General features: G+C 42.5%; 1 protein-coding gene across 1 annotated transcript in view; it reads right to left on the bottom strand.

Annotated features, from left to right (window-relative positions):
* LOC124776574 (dehydrogenase/reductase SDR family member 11-like) overlaps positions 1 to 16,830 on the bottom strand; it is a 72,366-nt gene extending 55,536 nt beyond the window's left edge. The window contains exons 1-2 of the mRNA XM_047251621.1: positions 16,645 to 16,830; positions 655 to 817 (exon numbers count right to left, since the gene is read on the bottom strand). Coding sequence (XP_047107577.1) covers positions 655 to 817; positions 16,645 to 16,782 — 301 coding nt within the window. The 5' untranslated portion in view covers positions 16,783 to 16,830. The remainder of the gene's footprint in view (positions 1 to 654; positions 818 to 16,644) is intronic.
* Positions 16,831 to 22,240: the final 5,410 nt, after the last annotated feature.

The following is a 22,240-nucleotide window of genomic DNA, read 5'->3' on the forward strand; positions in this document are numbered from 1 at the left end:
CTGAGGTCATCAGTCGCCTAGAACTTAGAACTAATTAAACCTAACTAACCTAAGGACATCACACACATCCATGCCCGAGGCAGGATTCGAACCTGCGACCGTAGCGGTCACGTGGTTCCAGACTGAAGCGCCTTTAACCGCACGGCCACACCGGCCGGCTCTCAACAGGTAACGGCGATACTGACAGACACGATTAATGGTTTCAAAATCGTTCAAATGGCTCTGAGCACTATGGGACTTAACATCTGAGGTCATCAGTCCCCTAGGCGGCCCAAGCAGAGCTTACGTCAACTGGGGCACAAACTGGCACCGCAATACTAGGAACGTTGACACAACTAACATTTGCGACAGACTGCAGACCGATCCTGTGGCCACCAATATATATCTCGCGAAATGACGTCGGAGACAAGATAAAAGAAATCGTGGCTTGTAGGGAAACGTATAGACAGTCGTTTCTCTCTTGTTCCACTTCTGAAAGGAACAGGAAAGCGAATAATTACCAGTGGTTCAAGGTACGCTCCATAACGCACCGTATGGTGGACTGCAAAGTGTTTAGATGTAGATCTAGATGCTGAGTACATCATAATTTTTCAATTTGTTGATTTTTCAAGTGCTCTTAAACGACATACGATACTCCAAAAATGCTGCTCTTACCTGTAAGACTACTGTTCGGGAATACACCAGCGTTGTTGACGAGGATGTCGACGCCGCCCAGGTTGTCCTTGACCCACTTGAAGGCAGCCAGGATGCTGGCTTCGTCGCTCACATCCCCGGCAATGGCGTGCAGCTTTCCTGGGGCATCCTTGAGTGCCAGCTCCTGTTATGGGGCACAAATACATCACTGTATACAAGAAAAGAAAATAATGAAAGCAGTAAGTCATTAAAGCTTTGCTCTTTATGAGATTGCGAACGTTCTCACGATTACGCAAGATTTTGACTATTTACGTGATCCTTTTAGGTCGTGGAGATAAAGCAACAAGTTCTGTATACCCTCAAACAGACCACGTATTGTCCAGCTGTGCGTTTACAATAACTGTTTCGCGAAACAGGATATTTCGTGAGACGCCTGTCTCGTCCCTCCATTAACACGGAGCGAAACCTTTCGCGGAACAAGCAGGGGAAGGGATAAGCCAACAGTTAGGGCATAACAACTAATTCGACGTACTCTGTCGTACCTCCGGATATTACGTCCACGATTGCAGTCATGATGATGCTGTACACATATTTCATGAAGAAAATGGAGCAAGGAATAACTCCATCGCCGATGCCAGCGTGGAAACCAATTTACATGGCAAACTTCAGTGTAAACCATCATCATTACCATCAGTAAATTCATCTACATCACAGCAAAAGATTTTGAATGGTTTGTTTCAATGATCGATAGGAAAATGGAAAAAAACTTAGAGAAGCAGTAACTGTTCCAGAAACACTGGCTGTGCGATTCATTGGGAAGTCGGTTCACATTGTTCTTATGGTCTTCAGTCGGAACATTAGTTTAAGGCACCTCTCCATCTACCCTATCGTGTGCAAGTCTCTTCATCTCTGAACAACTACTCCAGCCGACAGTCATCTGAACCTGCGACTGCAGGCCAACTCGTCTCTTCGTCTCGATCTGCAACTTTTATCCCCCCAGTACAGAACCGACGATTTCTTGACGTCTGAGATTGCGTCCTCTCAACCGATCCATTCCTCTGGTTTAGTTGTGCCAAACATTTCTTTTCTACCCAATTCTATTCACGACCTCCTCATGGGTTACGCGATCTGCCCATCTAATCTTCAGCACTCTTCTGTAACACCACATTTCAAAATCTTCTCGTCTGACCTCCTTATCGTCCACATTTCTCTTTCTTACAAATGCCTTCACAAAATACTTCACAACACGTAAATTTCTATTCAATATTAAGAAATTTCTTTCCTCCAGAAACTCTTGTCTTGCCATTTGCCAGTCTAGTTTTATATCCCCGTTACTTTGGCCAGAATCACTTACTTTTACTGCCCAGATAGCCAAAATCACCGACTATCTTCAGTGTCTCGTTATCTTATCTGATTCTCTCAACATCGCATAATGTAAATTGGCTACGTTCAATTACTCTTGTTTATATCCTCCTTTGAAGAGACTGCCATTCCACTCAACTGCATTTCCATGTCCTCTGCTGTCTCTGACAGAATTACGATGTCATAGGCAAGCCTCAAACTCTTTATCTCTTCTCCCTGTACCTTAATTCCTTCTCAAAATTTTTCTTTGCCTTCCATTACTGTTAACTCAATGTGGCACCAGGGATAGACTACAACCCTGTCTCACTCTTCCTTAACCACTGCTTCCCTTTCAAGCCTTTCGACTGTTATGACTGCAATTTGTTTTCTTTAAAAGTCGTATATAACCTTTCTGACCCGCGCGGAGCTTTGATATGGAATCGAAAGCTTGATATCAGCTCTTTGCCTAAGTAGCTAAGCAACCAACTCCTTTGCGTCCCACCAGGGGTCAAGCACGCTCTTTGTCGCGCCGACTTCACTGCTATGCGTTTGAGCTGAGTCTCAGACATTTTTCGGCAGGTACCTGCGGGATGGGACACTAAAAAAAAGAGATATCAGTCATGTCGGACGTGAATACTATAAGCAGTTATCGAAGTTGTACATCCTCCGGAAATACGTCGCTAGGATTTGGTGGAAGAGAGCTTAGGAACTTTGTCTGCTGTTTGGTGTATACAGAATTTGCGGAAAGTGGGATTACTGACCCGAAATCATTGTCGCCTGTTGGACTTGTTTTGTGAGCAGTTTAGTGAACAGACTATACGAACAGTTATTTGGAGTTATCCACTTTGCCGTAGGGCTCTTCATACTGTGTGTTTTAGGTGTGAGTTGACCCTGACTTCATTTAAAGAGCCTGTCGGCTCCAACTTGGGTATGATTTTATTAATAATGGATATGAGGTCGTGGTTGTCAAAATCAATGTTAAAATTTCGTCTCAACAACCTATTTACACAGTAAAAAAATTAGAATTTACGCATTTCGAAGGTCAAGCCTTTATGTTCATAATTACTGTAAAAAAACCTCTAAGACCGACCAACGTAAATCAGAACAAGAGCAATAAAAATAACAAAAAGGAACGGTACTACTTCCCTTGCAGCCGTGTCTTCCTAAGGGGCATATCCACATCACTGTCAACTGATACAATAGATTAACAAGCCATAACATATTTTAAAGCATATGTTAATGTGACGTTGCCATTACCTGTGGACGACATATGCCATTCCATGTTCATCTGTTTTATCAGCTGACAGTGATGTGGTTGTACATCTTAAGGAGAAACGGCTGCAAGGGAAGTACCCAAGTTATATTATCCTTTTTATTGCTCGTGTTTATGTTTTATATTGGTCGCTCTTAGAGGCATCTTGTACAGTAAATCTGAAGACGAAGTGTCGATCTTCGCAACGCGTAAATTGTGTTGTTTTTTACGCTGTGAATAGGTAGTTCTGCCGATATTTAGCATCCAACAAGGCTTAATTGCATTGCTTAAAGTTTTCTGGCTGTTTCTCCGACAGTTATCTGTCTGTTAGGTGTAAAAGTTATTTGTGCTGGTTTTGTGTAATTTATTTGGTACTCGGGATTAATGTAAGATCAGTTTATTGCTTGCTGATTTAGTTGAAGTTATGTGGGCGTTGTTGTTTAAATTTTATGTGCAGAGTCTTTTATAGAAATAGCCTGAGTTATTTGATTTCAAAAGTTCAAATAATATTCCTTTGATTCACATAAGGCTTATATCTTTTAAATTGCTTCATAGCTGCTCCTTGGTAATTCTAATCTGTTATGCTTCAGAGATGTGTTAACTAAATGTTTAGTATTTTTTAGAAACATTTGTTACCTGAAATCATTCATGTCTGTACTACTAGTGCCTGAATTCATACTGTGCTTTACCGGATTTATTCTGCGGCAGAAACTCTACGCCACGTCACAATATCAAACCTCAATTAAAAAGTGGTCAAAGTTCAGATATTAATGTTTATGGGAGTTTTCCTTGCATTAATACGAGGCTGTCGAGTTTTACGTGTTAAAAGCAAATTCATACTAAGAGATTAGAGAGCTTTAAATAATTTATCTTTTCTGAATGAAGCGTTATGGTTTTGGTAGTTTCACATCTTATCATTCCAGCCCCTCGCTTCTTAATGAATTTCATACTCGCTCACTCTATTTTACCCCTGATACCTTCAGAATTTCAGAGAGTGTATTCCCATCAAAATTGTCAGAATGTTTCTCTAAGTCTACAATATCTACCTTCTAAGCTATGTCGTAGGGTCGGTATTGCCTCGCATGTTCCAGTATTTCTCCAGAACCCAAAGTCATTTTCCTCGAGGTCAGCTTCTACCAGTTTATTCATTCTCCTGTAAATAATTCGTGTCACTATTTTGCAAACATGACTTATTAAACTAATAGTTCGGTAATTTTCACCACCTTCTTTCTTTCGAATCGGAATTACTACCTTCTTCTTGAAGTCTTAGGGTGCTAGCTGTGCCTCACATATCTTGGATGCCAGGTGGAATAGTTTGTGATGGCTGGCTCTCCCAAGGTTATCAGTTATGATGGAATGTCATATACTCCTGGAGCTTTGCTTCGACTAAGATCTTTCAGTGCTCAGTCAAATTCTTCTCGCTGCGAATCTTCCTTCTCGCCTTCATCTACTTCCTCTTCACTTTCTATAGCATTGCCTCCATATTCATTTCCCTTGTACAGCTCCTCTGTACGTTACTTCCATCTTCCATCTTCCCTTCTTTCCTTAGCACTGAGCTCTTGATTTTCATACAGCTTCTTCTTTGTTATCTGAGGGCTATTTAGTTTTTCTTTAGGCAGTATCTATCTTCCCGTAATTATACATGCTTCGATAGACGTACATTTATCCTTTAGCCAACCCTGTTTAGCCATTTTGCACTTTCTCTCAATCTCAACTTTTAAATGTTTGTATTCTCTTTTACCTGTTTCATTTGCTACATTTTTGTATTTCCTCCTTCATCATATTAAATTCAATAACTGCTGTGATATCCAATTTTTTCTACTACTCCTTGTCGCTTTACCTATCTGAACTTTTGCTTTCTTCTCTGTTTCATCTGTCAAAGCTACCCCTTCATCTTCCACTGCATTTCTCTCTCCTGTTTCAGGCTGTCGTTTTTAATACTATGTTTGAAACTTTCAACAACGCCTAGTTCTGATTCTTTCAACTTATATAGGTCCCACCTCCTTACCTTACAAACTATTTTTTTCAGATTCTTCAGTTTTAATCTACAGTTCATTACACGAAAATTATGATCAGAGTCCACATCTGCTCCTGTAAATGGCTCACAGTTTGAAAATCTCGTTCCAAAATCTTTGTCTTACTATTATATAATCAAATTGCCATACAATATCTGTTTAAAATGTCAAAGAGTGCGATATCGGGAACTATCGCAACAGTTCAAAAGAGTACGGTCGAAGTAGACGTTGTGATGTTGTCTCTGCATATACCATTATGTGAGGCGGTTTTCCTCCTAACTCGACTTTGTAATGAAGACTCTCTTTAGCCCAAGTGACAATTTTTCTAGTACGTGAGCTGCGATAAGTGGCACATTCATCTGGAAACGTGGCGTTGGCAGTGTTCACTGCATTTGTAAACTGAATTAACAAAGCACGGCACGCTAAAACGCGCTCATTTCGATCTGTATCGGATAATACGTTTACGAACGTCGGTCGAAAAGGTTTGACCTTAACGTCCTTATTCACGTGAACTCGAATTGTTGTCCTCTGTATACGGAGTTCCGAAGCCCGTCTACTTTACAGGAGATTGTTCAAGCGAATCGGAGACTGGGGCACATGTTTCTTCACGTTTCTCTTTCCTTCCACTCCGCGGTCTCTCTTTAACACTGCCAAAAGCAAAAGCACGTCTTTCCCTATCCAGTAGTGTTGTCTTTCGCTGTGGATCCATATTAAATCTTTTCAGGAAAGCCCCTATAATCTGTTTCATTGCCTGCCGTGTGTGCTATCGTTCGTTCACCCACTCGCTTGTCGCTAAACGCTCCTCAATACTGTAACTATGACTGCTCCCATCTGCCGTGGCTACAAATTGAAACACAACTCCAACTGCGGAAACATGTAAACAGTTATTCTAGCAGGTGATTCCAACAAATGATAAAAAGTAACATAGCTACCAACCAACCTAATAACATATATTACTAACAAGGGGCTACAGAGGTACGGAGACTTCTCGTGGACCCTGTAGTTTGATGTAGCTCTACACGCCAGTCTGTCCTGTGCTCTATGTCTCTCTCTACGATCTCCACCCCCCCGCCCCACAACTCTCCTTCATTACCAAATCGACGATTGTCAACCGTCCTATTCTACAGTTAAGTACCATAATTTTATTTTCTCTCCGATTCAGTACCTACTCCTTAATTATCGTATCTTCCTATCTACCCCTCTAATATTCAGCAGTATGCTGTAGCACCACTTTTTCAAAAGCTTCTATTCTCTTCCGACCTGAAGTGATTATTGTCCACTCTTCACTTCCGCACAAAGCTACACTCCTGTCATCCACCTTCAGCAAACATTTTGTCTTCTTTTTCATTTGCCTTTTTCACGCATCGGCGCAGGGTCGGCATGGTTATTAACGGGTTTAACATGGTTGGTTTAAGGGGCGGCCGGATGCCCTTCCTGTAACCATTCAGTTACACCCTGGGACGAAATATGCGTATCCTGCCGAGCGAGGTGCCGCAGTGGTTAATACATTGGACTCACATTCGGGTGGACGACGGTTCAAACCCGCATCTGGCTATCCTGATTTCCGTTTTCTGTGATTTCCCTAAATCGCTTGAGGCAAATGTAGCGATGGTTCCTTTGAAAGGACACGGTCGACTTACTTCCCTAATCAATGACCTCACTGTTTGGTTCTCTCCTCCAAGTCATCCAACCAACCAATGCGTACCCCAACTGTATGTGTGTAGTATTATTTATGTGAAAGAGAAGAAAGTTTTCTAAATGTTGACGAATCGTCTCAAGCAGGACTCGGGTACCAGAGCGGTATTCACATGGCGGGGTGTGGGAAACCGCCTAAAAACCACATCCCGGCTGGCCGGCACGCCATCCCTCGTCATTAATTCGCGGAGTTGAGTCGATCCGGGGCCAACGCATCTTCCCATCCCGGAAGCGGCGCTGTAACACGCACGGCTATCAGGGCGGATTTCAGTAGAGACTTTCTAACATATACACTACTGGCCATTAAAATTGCTACTCCAAGAAGAAATGCAGATGATAAACGGGTATTCATTGGACGAATATATTATACTAGAACTGACATGTGATTACATTTTCACGCAATTTTGGTGCATAGATCCTGAGAAATCAGTACCCAGAACAACCATCTCTGGCCGTAATAACGGCCTTGATACGCCTGGGCATTGAGTCAAACAGAGCTTGGATGACGTGTACAGGTACAGCTGCCCATGCAGCTTCAACACGATACCACAGTTCATCAAGAGTAGTGACTGGCGTATTGTTGCTCGGCCACCATTGACCAGACGTTTTCCATTGGTGAGAGATCTGGAGAATGTGCTGGCCAAGGCAGCAGTCGAACATTTTCTGTATCCAGAAAGACCCGTACAGGATGTGGACATGCGGTCGGGCATTATCCTGCTGAAATGTAGGGTTTTGCAGGGATCGAATGAAGTCTAGAGCCACTGGTCGTAACACATCTGAAATGTAACGTCCACTGTTCAAAGTGCCGTCAATGCGAACAAGAGGTGACCGAGACGTGTAACCAATGGCAACCCATACCATCAAGCTGGGTGATACGCCAGTATGGCGATGACGAATACCGCTTCCAATGTGCATTCACCGCGATGTCGCCAAACACGGATGCGACCATCATGATGCTGTAAACAGAACCTGGATTCATCCGAAAAAATGACGTTTCGCCATTCGTGCATCCAGGTTCGTCGTTGAGTACACCATCGCAGGCGTTCATGTGTGTGATGCAGCGTCAAGGGTAACCGCAGCCATGGTCTCCGAGCTGATAGTCCATGCTGCTGCAAACGTCTGCGAACTGTTTGTGCAGATGGTTGTTGTCTTGCAAATGTCCCCATCTGTTGACTCAGGGGTCGAGACGTGGCTGCACGATCCGTTACAGCCATACATATAAGATGCCTCTCATCTCGACTGCTAGTGATACGAGGCCGTTGGGATCGAGCACGGAGTTCCGTATTACCCTCATGAACCCACCGATTCCATATTCTGTTAAGAGTCATTGGATCTCGACCAACGCGAGCAGCAATGCCGCGATACGATAAACCGCAATCGCGATAGGCTACAATCCGACCTTTATCAAAGTCGGAAACGTGATGGTACGCATTTCTCCTCCATACACGAGGCATCGCAATAACGTTTCACCAGGCAACGCCGCTCAACAGCTGTTTGTGTATGAGAAATCGGTTGGAAACTTTCCTGATGTCAGCAAGTTGTAGGTGTCGCCGCCGGCGCCAACCTTGTGTGAATGTTCTGAAAAGCTAATCATTTGCATATCACAGCATCTTCTTCCTGTCGGTTAAATTTCGCGTCTGTAGCATGTCATCTTCGTGGTGTAGCAATTTTAATGGCCAGTAGTGTATATACTGATGAGCCACAACATTAGGACCACTTGCTTAGAAGCTGTTTGTCTCTGAAACGAAACGCCTCACTTATTCTGCGTATCAAGGATCGCACAATCTGTTGGAAGGTTTTTGGAGGTATGTATCAGTAACGCGCATAAATAACGGGTGGCTCATTTGTGTGCGCTGTTATGGCACCCGATAGCGACCCACATGGTGTCCATAGGAGTTACATTGGGTGAATTTGGACGCCGAGACATCAACGTGAGTTCAATATAATGTTTCTCAAACAATTATATCACGGTTCTGATACAGTAACAATTGTAGTGCTGAGAGATGGCATAGATGGTGGAGAAGACATCATGAATGAAGGGATACAGGTGGTTCGTAGCTGTCATCGTGTCTTAGTTTGCCACCACAAGTCCAACGCAAACGCTGGCGAATTTCTCCCATAGCATAACAGTGCTCCCTCCAGCCTGCGTCCTTGGCGCGCTGCACGTTTCGTGCCGGCGTTCACTTCAGTGACGCCGTGTGCGGAGACGGACATAGACCTAGAGTAGCACAAATGTGATTCACCCGAAGAGCCGACATGTTTACACTGATCGACGGCCGAATCCCGATGACCCCGTGCCCACTGCAACAGTGACAATGCCATTGGGTCAACGTGTGAACATGCAGGGGTGGTCTGCAACGAAGCTCAGTGTTCAGCAATGTATGATGAACGATGCGCTCCGAAACGTGCATTCACCAGCACTGTGCTTTTTCGGCGGAGACGCCTCTGATCGCTATCTATCCTACCTTACAGAGCAAACAAGCCTACAAACTCCAGGTTCTGTGAAGAGTCGTGGACGTCCAACCATTTAGCCCCTAGTGGTAGTTTCACCATCCTTCTACCTCTATCCGTAGATTGTCACGACAGTAGCACATGAACATTCCACCACCCTCGCCACTTTCGCCGTTTTCAAGGTACTCGTTCACAGCCTCTGCGTAATAATAATCTGCCCTTTGACAAAGTCGCTTATCTCAAAGAAGCCCATATCTTCGCTAGAGTGATCCCTCGTCCATGTCTGTTGCGCTTACGCTCTTTTGTTACAGAGTTAAGTGCCCGCAACGTCACTACGCGCTGCTGCAGCCTGTACGAGGTGCATTCAAGTTCTAAGGCCTCCGATTTTTTTTCTCCAGACTGGAAAGAGATAGAAACATGCGCATTGTTTTAACATGAGGCAGCGTTCATTGTCAATACGTCCCAGAGATGGCAGCACCGTACGGCAGATGGAATTTTACCGCCAGCGGCGAGAATGAGAACTGTTTTAAATACTTAAAATGGCGACGTTTTCCTTCCTTGAACAGCGTGCAATCATTCGTTTTCTGAATTTGCTTGGTGTGAAACCAATTGAAATTCATCGACAGTTGAAGGAGACATGTGGTGATGGAGTTATGGATGTGTCGAAAGTGCGTTCGTGGGTGCGACAGTTTAATGAAGGCAGAACATTGTGTGACAACAAACCGAAACAACCTCGGGCTCGCACAAGCCAGTCTGACGACATGATGGAGAAAGTGGAGAGTATTGTTTTGGGGGATCGCCGAATGGCTGTTGAACAGATCGCCTCCAGAGTTGGCATTTCTGTGGGCAATCCTGCATGACGACCTGAAAATGTGAAAAATGTTATCCAGGTGGGTGCCACGAATGCTGACGGACGACCACATGGCTGCCCGTGTGGCATGTTGCCAAGCAATGTTGACGCGCAACGACAGCATGAATGGGACTTCCTTTTCGTCGGTTGAGACAATAGATGAGATGTGGATGCCATTTTTCAATCCAGAAACAAAGCGCCAGTCATCTCAATGGAAGCACACAGATTCACCGCCACCAAAAAAAATTCGGGTAATCGCCAGTGCTGAAAAAATGATGGTGTCCATGTTCTGGGACAGCGAGGGCGTAATCCTTACCCATTGCGTTCCAAAGGGCACTACGGTAATAGGTGCATCCTACGAAAATGTTTTGAAGAACAAATTCCTTCATGCACTGCAACAAAAACGTCCGAGAAGGGCTGCGCGTGTGCAGTTTCACCAAGTCAACGCACCCGCACATCGAGCTAACATTACGCAACAACTTTGAAGTGATTCCTCATGCTCCCTACTCACCTGACCTGGCTCCTAGTGACTTTTGGCTTTTTCCAACAATGAGAGGCATTCTCCGTGGCCGCACATTCACCAGCCGTGCTGCTATTGCCTCAGAGATTTTCCAGTGGTCAAAACAGACTCCTAAGGAAGCCTTCGCCGCTGCCATGGAATCATGGCGTCAGCGTTGTGAAAAATGTGTACGTCTGCAGGGCGATTACGTCGAGAAGTAACGCCAGTTTCATTGATTTCGGGGGAGCAGTTAATTAGAAAAAAAATCGGAGGCCTTAAAACTTGAATGCACCTCATATATATGGTAGGGTGGCTCCGATGCGAGTGCACAAGTACCGATATGTAGACATGGGGTTAGTTTGGCTTTCGTGCACTTCCAACGTGTGAGCGGTAAATCGGGAAACGTGAACTATGGCGACGTTATTACCAAATGCGTCGAAACAAGACCCACGTGCTGTTATTCTTTTCTTGAATGCCCAAGGGAAACACAGACAGACATTCATCAGAGAATGAAGGATGTGTATGAGGCAGCACGTCTCTCGGGAATCACAGTTCTGGAATTGTGCGGGACAAAAGGTGCTGCTGTTTCATAATAACGCACGTCTTCACGTCTTGTGTTATGCCAACTCAAGTCGGACGCACTCCAGCACACGGTCTATCGGTCTGATCTCTCCCCATGCGAATACCGCGCCTTCGGTCTCTTAAAAGAGGCCTTGAAGGGTCTACGATTCTTGTTGAAGCAGCGCGACAACATGTTTCAGCAAATGGGTATCTTCAACCTGATGTGTTGGTGACATGATCGCCTCAGTACTCACGGCTATTTTCCCTGCTTGGCATACCAGTTATGGACTGTACGTCCTTCGAACGGAAACTTCTTTTATCTCTCCTCATATTTGTATTTAACGATGAACTTATTGCTATTACCGACCTGCATTTCGTATTCTCTCTGCTTAAAACCATCTGACAACAAATGAATGTTTTTGAAATATCCGAAATAATACTAATCCAGAAATAATGAGAACAAGTAATTAGTTATTTGTTTTAGAAAGTAAGAGATGGATACCACTACTTTTTAGGCTTTGTAGTGCACTTTAGCTTATTTGTGAGTCTCTTCTTTAACAAGCTATGCTGCGGCGGCATTTGAAATAGATTTCTAAAACGACAAAGTGTGAGTGTTCGAAAAAGTTCGATTTGGAGCTATGACAGCCACGAAATTAGCAATGTCTCAACCTTATGTGCTTAAGGACAAAATAACCCAGATTTAATTTCTGGTATAATTTTTATCAAGGGCGATGTACTTGAGGACAATATTATGGAAATGGGAGAGGATGTAGATAAAGATGAAATAGGAGATATGATACTGTGTGAAAAGTTTGACAGAGCACTGAAAGACCTGAGTCAAAACAAGGCCCCCCGAAGTAGACAACATTCCATTAGAACTAGTGCCGGCCTTGGGAGAGCCAGTCCTGACAGAACTCTACCATCTGGTGACCAAGATGTATGAGATAGGCGAAATTCCCTCAGACTTCAAGAAGAATATAGTAATCCCAACCCCAAAAACGCAGGTGTTGACAGATGTGAAAATTACCGAACTATCAGTTTAATAAGTCACGGATACAAAATACTAACGCGAATTCTTTACAGACGAATGGAAAAACGGGTAGAAGACGACCTCGGGTAAGATAAGTTTGGATTCCGTAGAAATATTGGAACACGTGATGCAATACTGACCCTACGACTTATCTTGGAAAATACATTATGGAAAGGCAAACCTACGTTTCTAGCATTTGTAGATTAGAGGAAGCCTTTGCCAATGTTGACTGGAATACTCTCTTTCAAATTCTGAAGGTGGCAGGGGTAAAATACAGGGAGCGAAAGGCTATTTACAATTTGTACAGATACCAAATGGCAGTTATAAGAGTCGAGGGGTATGAAAGGGAAGCAGTGGTTGGGAAGGGAGTAAGACAGGGTTGTAGCCTCTCCCCGGTGTTGTTCAATCTGTATATTGAGCAAGCAGTAAAGGAAACAAAAGAAAAATTCGGAGTAGGAATTAAAATCCATGGAGAAGAAAAAAAACTTTGAGGTTCGTCGATGACATTCTAATTCTATCAGAGACAGCAAAGCACTTGGAAGAGCAACTGAATGGAATAGACAGTGTTTTGAAAGGAGGATATAAGATGAACATCAACAAAAGCAAAACGAGGATAATGGAATGTAGTCGAATTAAGTCGGATGATGCTGTGGTAATTAGGTTAGGAGATGAGACACTTAAAGTAGTAAAGAAGTTTTGCTATTTGGGGAGCAAAATAACTGATGTTGGTCGAAGTAGAGAGGATACAAAATGTAGACTGGCAATGGCAAGAAAAGCGTTTCTGAAGAAGACAAATTTGTTAAAATCGAGTACAGATTTAAGTGTCAGGAAGTCGTTTCTGAAAGTATTTGTATGGAGTGTAGCCATGTATGGAAGTGAAACATGGAGATAAATAGTTTGGACAAGAAGAGAATAGAAGCTTTCGAAATGTGCTGCTACAGAAGAATGCTGAAGATTATATGGGTAGATCACATAACTAATGAGGAGGTATTGAATAGAATTGGGGAGAAGAGGAGTTTGTTGCACAACTTGACAAGAAGGAGGGACCGCTTGGTAGGACATGTTCTGAGGTATCAAGGGATCACCAACTTAGTATTGGAGAGCAGCGTGGAGGGTAAAAATCGTAGAGGGAGACCAAGAGATAAATACACTACGCAGATTCAGAAGGATGTAGGTTGCAGTAAGTACTGGGAGATGAAGGAGCTTGCACAGGATAGAGTAGCATGGAGAGCTGCATCAAACCAGTCTCAGGGCTGAAGACCACAACAACAACATCATTTTTATAATCTTTGTCCATCCTTACCGAATCTTAAATCTTAATCTCATATCACCATTCTCCCCATCAAATCAGTAAGTGTACGATTTCATGTTGTAACTGCTGGAAAATACGTAAAATGGCGTCGAGATGCGTGTAATCCAAAGGAAATGACTTAGACTGTTATAAACGAATCTTATCTGAAGTAGCGCCACTTACGAGTAAGATAACTGTGATTTGACATTTGTGCTACTTACCTGTTACAAATAAATCTTATCTGCAAATGAACATTGACTGTAGCTGTCACATTTACGAGTAAGATAACCATAATTTGACCTTTGTGATACTTATCTATGAAAAGCAACAATTACCTTCGCTGTTACCACTAAATACGTAACTGTGTAAAAGCAGAAAAGTAGGTGTAACATTAAAGCGTTAGGCCTTAGCGCAAAATGTGAAGAAACGGCGTTATATGAAACTCACGTAGCAATCCCAGTTCGATGTTGGGGACGTGCGCCCTACACTAAACTCACACCATTCATATTCCTACTCTGCGTTCCCCTCACACGACAATGCCTGAAGACAAAAGTGACATGTTGTGCCCAATACTCCCTCAAAAACGTCGATAGTTTGCACTCTGCACCAAATGTTATGAAAAGTATTAGCCTTATTGGTCATATGCTTGCACTTCATACACTCGCTACATGCTTATATTACACGTCAGCCGACAATCACAGCTCCGTTTGTCCCTTTTATGCTATGAAATTACTAGATCTTGCAGCTAATATTCCTACTAACGCACCAAAATACAATGTTACTAGAGCGTGTCCGGAAAGTAAAATATGGCTCTGAGCACTATGGGACTTAACTTCTGAGGTCATCAGTCCCCTAACTAACCTAAGGACATCACACATATCCATGCCCGAGGCAGGATTCGAACCTGTGACCGTAGCGGTCGCGCGGTTCCAGACTGTAGCGCCTAGAACCGCTTGGCCACTCTAGCCGGCTCCGGAAAGTAGGTACGGGTATTAGAATGCTATAGAACATAGAAAATTTATTGAAAATCTAACGTTTTTTTACAATCACGTTAAGTATCTTCTCCCATTTATGTATGGAAAATAATATCCTCCATTTGACCACCCAAGGCAGCGCGGCCACGAGCAATGCGTTCATTGAAGTTCTCGAGGGGATGTCGTTAATAGCCTTTTTATATTCCATCCATCAATTGGTGTATTGTTTATAGTTTGTTCACGTACGCTTTTGATTTCATAAATCCCCACAAAAAAGTCACAAAACGTAAGATCGCGTGATCTGGCTGGCCGTTTCTGGTTGCCACGTAAACAGATAATTTTTTGAAGAGACTTTTCATTCAGCAGAGTAATCGTTTCACGGGATGTGTGAGGTCGCACTATTTTGTTGAAACCAAAAATCGTCTTCTTCAAGATTGAAAAACCTATCAGAAAGAACGATTCGGTAGCCGTCGCCGTTCACAGTGACGTAAGCTCCCTCATCATTTTCAAAAAAACTACCGGCCGATCACTCCTGCCCAGAACCAACACCATACAGTCCTGCGTTGTGGATGCATCTACATCTACACCTACATACATACTCCGCAATCCACCATACGGTGTGTGGCGGAGGGTACCCCGTACCACAACTAGCATCTTCGCTCCCTGTTCCACTCCCAAACAGAACGAGGGAAAAATGACTGCCTATATGCCTCTGTACGAGCCCTAATCTCTCTTATCTTATCTTTGTGGTCTTTCCGCAAAATATAAGTTGGCACCAGTAAAATTGTATTGCAGTCAGCCTCAAATGCTGGTTCTCTAAATTTCCTCAGTAGCGATTCACGGAAAGAACGCCTCCTTTCCTCCCGAGACTCCCACCCGAGTTCCTGAAGCATTTCCGTAACAGTCGCGTGATGATCAAACCTACCAGTAACAATTCTAGCAGCCCGCCTCTGAATTGCTTCTATGTCCTCCCTCAATCCGACCTGATAGGGATCCCAAACGGTCTAGCAGTACTCAAGAATAGGTCGTAATAGTGTTTTATAAGCGGTCTCCTTTACAAATGAACCACATCTTCCCAAAATTCTACCAATGAACCGAAGACGACTATCCGCCTTCCCCACAACTGCCATTACATGTTTGTCCCACTTCATATCGCTCTGCAATGTTACGCCCAAATATTTAATCCACGTGACTGTGTCAAGCGCTACACTACTAATCGAGTATTCAAACATTACGGTACTCTTTTTCCTATTCATCTACATTAATTTACATTTATCTATATTTAGAGTTAGCTGCCATTCTTTACACCAATCACAAATCCTGTCCAAGTCATCTTGTATCCTCCTACAGTCACTCAACGACGACACCTTCCCGTACACCACAGCATCATCAGCAAACAACCGCACACTGCTATCCACCCTATCCTACAGATCATTTATGTAGTTAGAAAACAACAGCGGACCTACCACACTTCCCAGGGGCACTCCAGATGATACCCTCACCTCCGATGAACACTCACCATCGAGGACAACGTACTGGGTCCTATTACTTAAGAAGCATCTTATCTTCTACAGTCACTCACGGATTTTCGTTACCCCAAATTCTACAGTTTTGCTTATTAATGTACCCACTGAAGTAGAAGTGCGTCTCATCTGAAAAAAAAGAAATTATTTTTGTGAAATTCCCGTTCTGCGCTTGTCGAACGGTTGCCGTGGTAATTTTACTGTTTTTGTAATAATTTTTTATCACTTGGATACGTTGCTCACTTGTCACCTGCTCCATGACGAAAATAAACGTTGTTCACCATACAAAACCTATCTACCTACTAATGGAAAGGATCGCAGATAACAAGCATGAAAAAACCAGGGCTGCTAACCGTCGTATGAGAAAATGTTGCAAAGTTCAAATACATCCTTACTTCCCGGACACCCGTTACATGTTACGAATCAGCAGTGGCCTCAGCATGGCGTCTGGAGCTATATTGCGATCTAAAAGCTTTCTTGATAGCACAACTGTTAACCCGAATACCTTGCAGCCCTGGAGAGTCCTTACCTTAACTTTTTCGGCTCTCCTGGCCAGTCCCACGACGGTGAGTCCATGCTTCAGCAGCGCCTGCACTATGGCAGCACCGATGCCTGCGCTGGCGCCAGTAACCAGGGCTACGCGTCCCTTGTATTTCTCGATGCCCATTGCTATATGGACTGACTTACTGGCGCTGCTGTGCGAGTGGGTACACGGGTCTGCGGAGACTGCGAACATTGGCGCCGGCGCCTGCCATTTATCCATGTAACGATAAGCGAATTACGTCATGCGTCAAGGTCACTGATCCATTTATCTCTGGAAATCTGTGTAGCCGGCAGCATGGCCACACAGTTGGTAAACGCTCAAACAGATTTTGCGCTGCAGGTCTTCCCTTGTCAAACGAAGTTATTTTTCAGTGGGGTTCCACAACAGATTTATTCATGACCTAATAGCTGATTTATGTGACATATCATCGGCTTACTTGTTTTGTAGGAGGTTGATAAACCTTTTTGATATGTAACAAAGTATATTAATGGTGCTTAAGGGTTTTGATCTCTGTACACTCCACTTTATTTTCAGTTAGTCCGTACGCCGATATTGTACTGTCAAATTTTTTTGACAAAGTTTCATTGTCAAATAAAATTTGATAGTGTGGTGAGTAACTTTAGCAAAGTTAGGTCATCGAAAAATTTTCTTTGATGAAACCTAGCGCCTCGCCTTAGATTTGATGAAAGAAAGCGTTCGTCTTCTGTTTACTGAATGGAGAAATGTAACCGTTTGGAGCGCTAGTGTCGCTGTAGTTGTTTGCCGTTTAACGTAGTGTTTATAAATATAACCATGGCTGCAAATTCCGCGAATACACGTGATGCTGGCGCATGCGCAGTGTAGAAACTATGACGAAATATTTGAGGGGAGTGTAAAATCCCGTTCTGAGCCACGTCAAGGATATTTGTCGAAGAAATATGGAGAATATGTAATCAGATTTCTTTGTAAAAGAAAATTTTGTAGTGTAACATCGCCATTAGTAACATTTTCCGTTCAGATGATTCTATCGTTACAAGCTTTCTGACCCGATTCATTAGAGCACAGAGGTAAAACTTAAGGCCCCATAAGAATTGTAAGGAAGAGCTACATATTTTCTATAAAACTTTTTTATTTTACTGCTGTATGTTTCTTTGTCCAGAATTAGAATGCTGCAGAACAGTGGTAGGGAATTATCTGAATTCTGGAGTTACTTTTAATTCAGGAGATTTTAAAGATCATTCGGAAATAGAATAATTAAAATTTTTTAAAGAGAAGGACAAGTGTCTGCATTACATTTCCAGATACATGAGCTCTTAGTGGGTCTTGTTGCACTTGTGTTTAACTAGATATGGCGTCCCCATAAATGCAGTTCGAAGAAACATATGTGAGATTGCAAGAAATTAGCAGAACAAGTCATGTAGACGTAAGGACAAACCTATTACCAAAAAATAATGAATTTTGTAGAATTTATGTACTGAATCGCAGACAATTTGTATTGTATAGAATATTACTGTATATTAGTGAGAATTATTATCTAAGATTTTTCTATGTATAGAGGAGTCAATGTACGCTCCCCTTGTTACACAATGTACGTTCCCCTTCTCTTGTTCTTCGTCTCTCTTGTTTTCGTAGATGTGATAACAGCCATGTCAGGTCTGTAACCGTATGTGTAATCAGTTAACTGTTAAAGTAGGTAATTGTTTGAAACTCATTATTTCATGCCTCTATTCCTTAGTATTGTGTGCCATGTGTCAAATATCTGTGTTATTTCAGCAGCATTATTTCAGCATTTATAGAAGGCTGACGGCAAAACAATGTAGCAGCGCCGGTATTAAGCGACAAAATTGAACTAACCTTCTTTCCAGCAGCGCTCGTATCGGCCCAACAATTACTAATACTTTCTTTCACAAGACTAGGCGAACCTGGCGCAGCCAATGTATTATTGTTTTTTTCCAATTAGGATAACTTTAAAAAAAAATTGTATTTCTCGCCGGGCTACGTGTAACAAAGAGCCATTACTACTATTTCTTCAGCTAAACAGTATGAGAGCAACTAAATGAGAAATGAAGTTAATCAAAACTGTTTGCTATTTAATTTCAGTGAGAAATGTGTACTACATCGAAATCTCAGCTCGGGCCTTAGGCTTTTTCGGGGAAACGCTCTTACCGAGTGAGCTATCCAGGTGTGACTCATGAGCAGATTCACAGCTTTACTTCTACCATCTTACATCCGTTCCCACCTTCCACAGCTGCGTGGCGGGTTGTGAGTCGTGTCGCCAGGCATCAAGCGGCAATAGTATTTGCCCTAGTTCGACTCCCGGCCCGACATACTTTTAATCTGGCAGAACGTATCAGATAAGCACTCAGTCAAATGCAGAGTGAAAATTAATTCAGAGTACAATGTCAAGAATGTGTTTCAGACGTTCCCCATTAGCACGCAGTCCTTCTTCGTTCCCGCAGTTACAGGATTTGGTAACTTCCTCTACCGCTGCTCACATTAGTTTCGATGGTACGACAACTCTTTGCCAGACTCTAGTTCCAGTTTTAAACCTCCCTCTGTCGTGATGAGTTCTGACGAAAGCTGTGTGTGGACGTGTGTATTCTTCACTACACTGACAATGACATTGTTTGAATCAGCGACCAATTTCTCAAGGACTGCCAATACAGATTTGGTCAACAATGAGTATTCTCAAAATTTTGGATTTTAGAATCTCCTTTTGAGACCTGAGAAATCTTTTGCAATTGACCAAAATATGTATACGTTCAAACGTGCAAGAACTACAGATGTTCGTTATACGGGGTGTCTCTCCGCAGTGCCATATGATTGTTAGCCGTGCTATGCACTCAATCAATCTCTTCTCCTCGTTCAAACACGTTTCAGCGATAACTTGCCACCAGTAGTATTATTTTATTCATAACCTTGAACCTAATGCAAACGCCATTGAAACTTAATCTTGCTCTACTAACAGTCCGTATTTCATGTATTTTTAAAATAAAATAATCCTTTTTTGTTCTAAAAGGCTGCAAATGCAGATTGTTAATATTCGAAATAGTTAATTTTTTCTGTATGCCGCAGTGAATATACCGAAACGAAACTCACTGAAATACAAGTTATTAATTTATTGAATACTCATTTTTACTTACAAATTTTCACATTAAATGTAGAAAGTGTCCCCCCTGCTGTTGAATACACAATTCAATTCGTCTAATCATGTTTCCAAATACAAGCTGTAACATTTCTTCTCTAACAGAAGCAGTGAAAGTGGATATTGCAGTTTTCAAATCATCGATGGATTTTGGATGGTTTTTATACACAGTTGCTTTCGCTGCACCCCAGAAGAAAAATTCAGGTGGTGTTGGGTCACGCGATCGTGGAGGCCAAAGCCCCTGTGAAATTATGCGATCACCAAAAACATCAGCAAGCAATGACATTAAAACGCGAGCTGTATGCGCGGTTGCACCATCTTGTGAAAAATAGCCGCTCAGTATTTCACTTAACACAAGTTCTCCTATGAATGGGTACAGAATATCACTGCAGAGACGTGTGTTCATTGTTTCACTGAAAAACCCAGGCAGGTGGACAATCATACGGCACGCGCTGCTAACAAACGTACGGCACTGCGGAGAGACTTTTTGAACACCCCGTAGATGCTTTTGCAGTGGGCAGAAAAATTTGGTTATCATATTTCAGTGTCTCGAGACTTCACAGGCTTCGAAATTTCTGAGCTAGTTGTCGACCTTAGAGTATGTGTCCTTTTGTCTTGCATTAATCGTACTCATTTACATGTCAAAATGCAAACGTAGAGCGCGTCGATTATAAACTAATACTAACTGAAAATGAGTAGGGTATGATAGGCTGAAAGTGCGTAGCTTCTCTAGTCTTATTTCTAAAGTCTCTGTATCGTTCGAAACGTCATTGATATATCGAAATAAATCGTTGCTAGCGCCGCGAATGAAACTGCATCACCGGTCGTTCACAGTCTTGCAGGTGTTTTCGGAATTTGTGTTTCTTTGAAGCTGCGGAAGGTTATTTACCACGTCGTGATGTATTGCACGTTTCCAGATGGTATATTTTTGTGTTCTAGATATACATTAATATCTCCAGGAAAGCTTTAACCAACTATATTGACTGTTCACCCGCTATGCACTCAATTAATCTCTTCTTCTCGTTGAAACACGTTTCAGCGATAACTTGCCGCCAGTAGTATTATATTATTCATAACCTTGAACCTAACCCAAACGCCATTGAAACTTAATCTTGCTCTACTAACAGTCCGCATTTCATGTATTTTTAAAATAAAATAATCCTTTTTGTTCTAAAAGGCTGCAAATACAGATTGTTAATATTCGAAATAGATATTTTTTTTCTGTTTTTCTGTGCTTTCACTTTCATTTTCAATAGAGTACTCTTATTCTTTCCTGTTCCTTACACATCACAAAGTTAACAACGTATAGTCTTTAAAGTGAGTGCCTGAAGGTAATAACACTTATTTTTGACATTAAGTAATGTCTGCATACCAGTATGTGAAGTCTAACTGTCTTAGAAGTGACTAGTTAAATAGGGCAGTAAATCTGCAGTTAACACATACTTTCAGTATTAGGCTGTTTCGAAGATTTTAAATATCTTTTGTCGGACGTACATATCTATTAGTACGACGGAGGCGAAGTGCAGTAAGGTTTGATAAACGAAAGTTAGAGAATGGAGGTAGTTTCTGTTTTTTCGTTCAACTAGTTTTGAGTTTTTAAGACGCCATCGTAATGTGTAAAACGTAGGAAAGCATAACTGTTCATGATATAGTGCACACGTGAGCAATAGAATACATGTACACACGTACAACGAGTACTACTTAGATCTCCAGTGATTGTCACTGCAAACGAAGTACCCAATCATAGGTACAATCTTTGAAAGTTAGTATTTCCAATAACGCATGGAAATTTGGAAACTAGACGAGTTACAGTGAGTTGCACCATACTCGTATGCAAGGCCAGTTGCTGTGAAGGCTGACTTTTCTTGCAACGTTGGATGACTAAGTCTTTTTAACCGCAGACCGGATCAAGAAGTGTGACAGCCGAAGTGCGTAGCAGCGACATGGCCTTATCTCTCACGCTGTCTTTATCAGCGTAGGATCTCTTCGGGTACGAAAAGCGAGAGTTAACTTAGAAATTTGTTTTCTCAACTAACAGTACTTTAATCCTGAACAGAGACACACACAACCTCTCCTGTGACACGAATTTTATAGCCCTTTATTGCTAAGCAAGTTCAATACCCATAGACTTGTGGCATTATCTTATTCAAGTCTGTCTCTGAGATTTCTTCAACGGCCCTGTTCGCGAAACTAGGCGGACTATCTCTAACTTCCATACATTTAACAATATACCACTTCAGACACGATTACTACACATTCATTTCTAGCAGCATGATTATTTAGTGCTCATCATAAACAGCAGATAATAAAACTGTGGTGTCACCGCCAGACACCACACTTGCTAGGTGGTAGCCTTTAAATCGGCCGCGGTCCGTTAGTATAAGTCGGACCCGTGTGTCGCCACTATCAGTGATTGCAGACCGAGCGCCGCCACACGGCAGGTCTAGTCTAGAGAGA

Source organism: Schistocerca piceifrons, chromosome 2 (genome assembly GCF_021461385.2).
Source record: "Schistocerca piceifrons isolate TAMUIC-IGC-003096 chromosome 2, iqSchPice1.1, whole genome shotgun sequence".
Lineage (NCBI taxonomy): Eukaryota > Metazoa > Arthropoda > Insecta > Orthoptera > Acrididae > Schistocerca > Schistocerca piceifrons.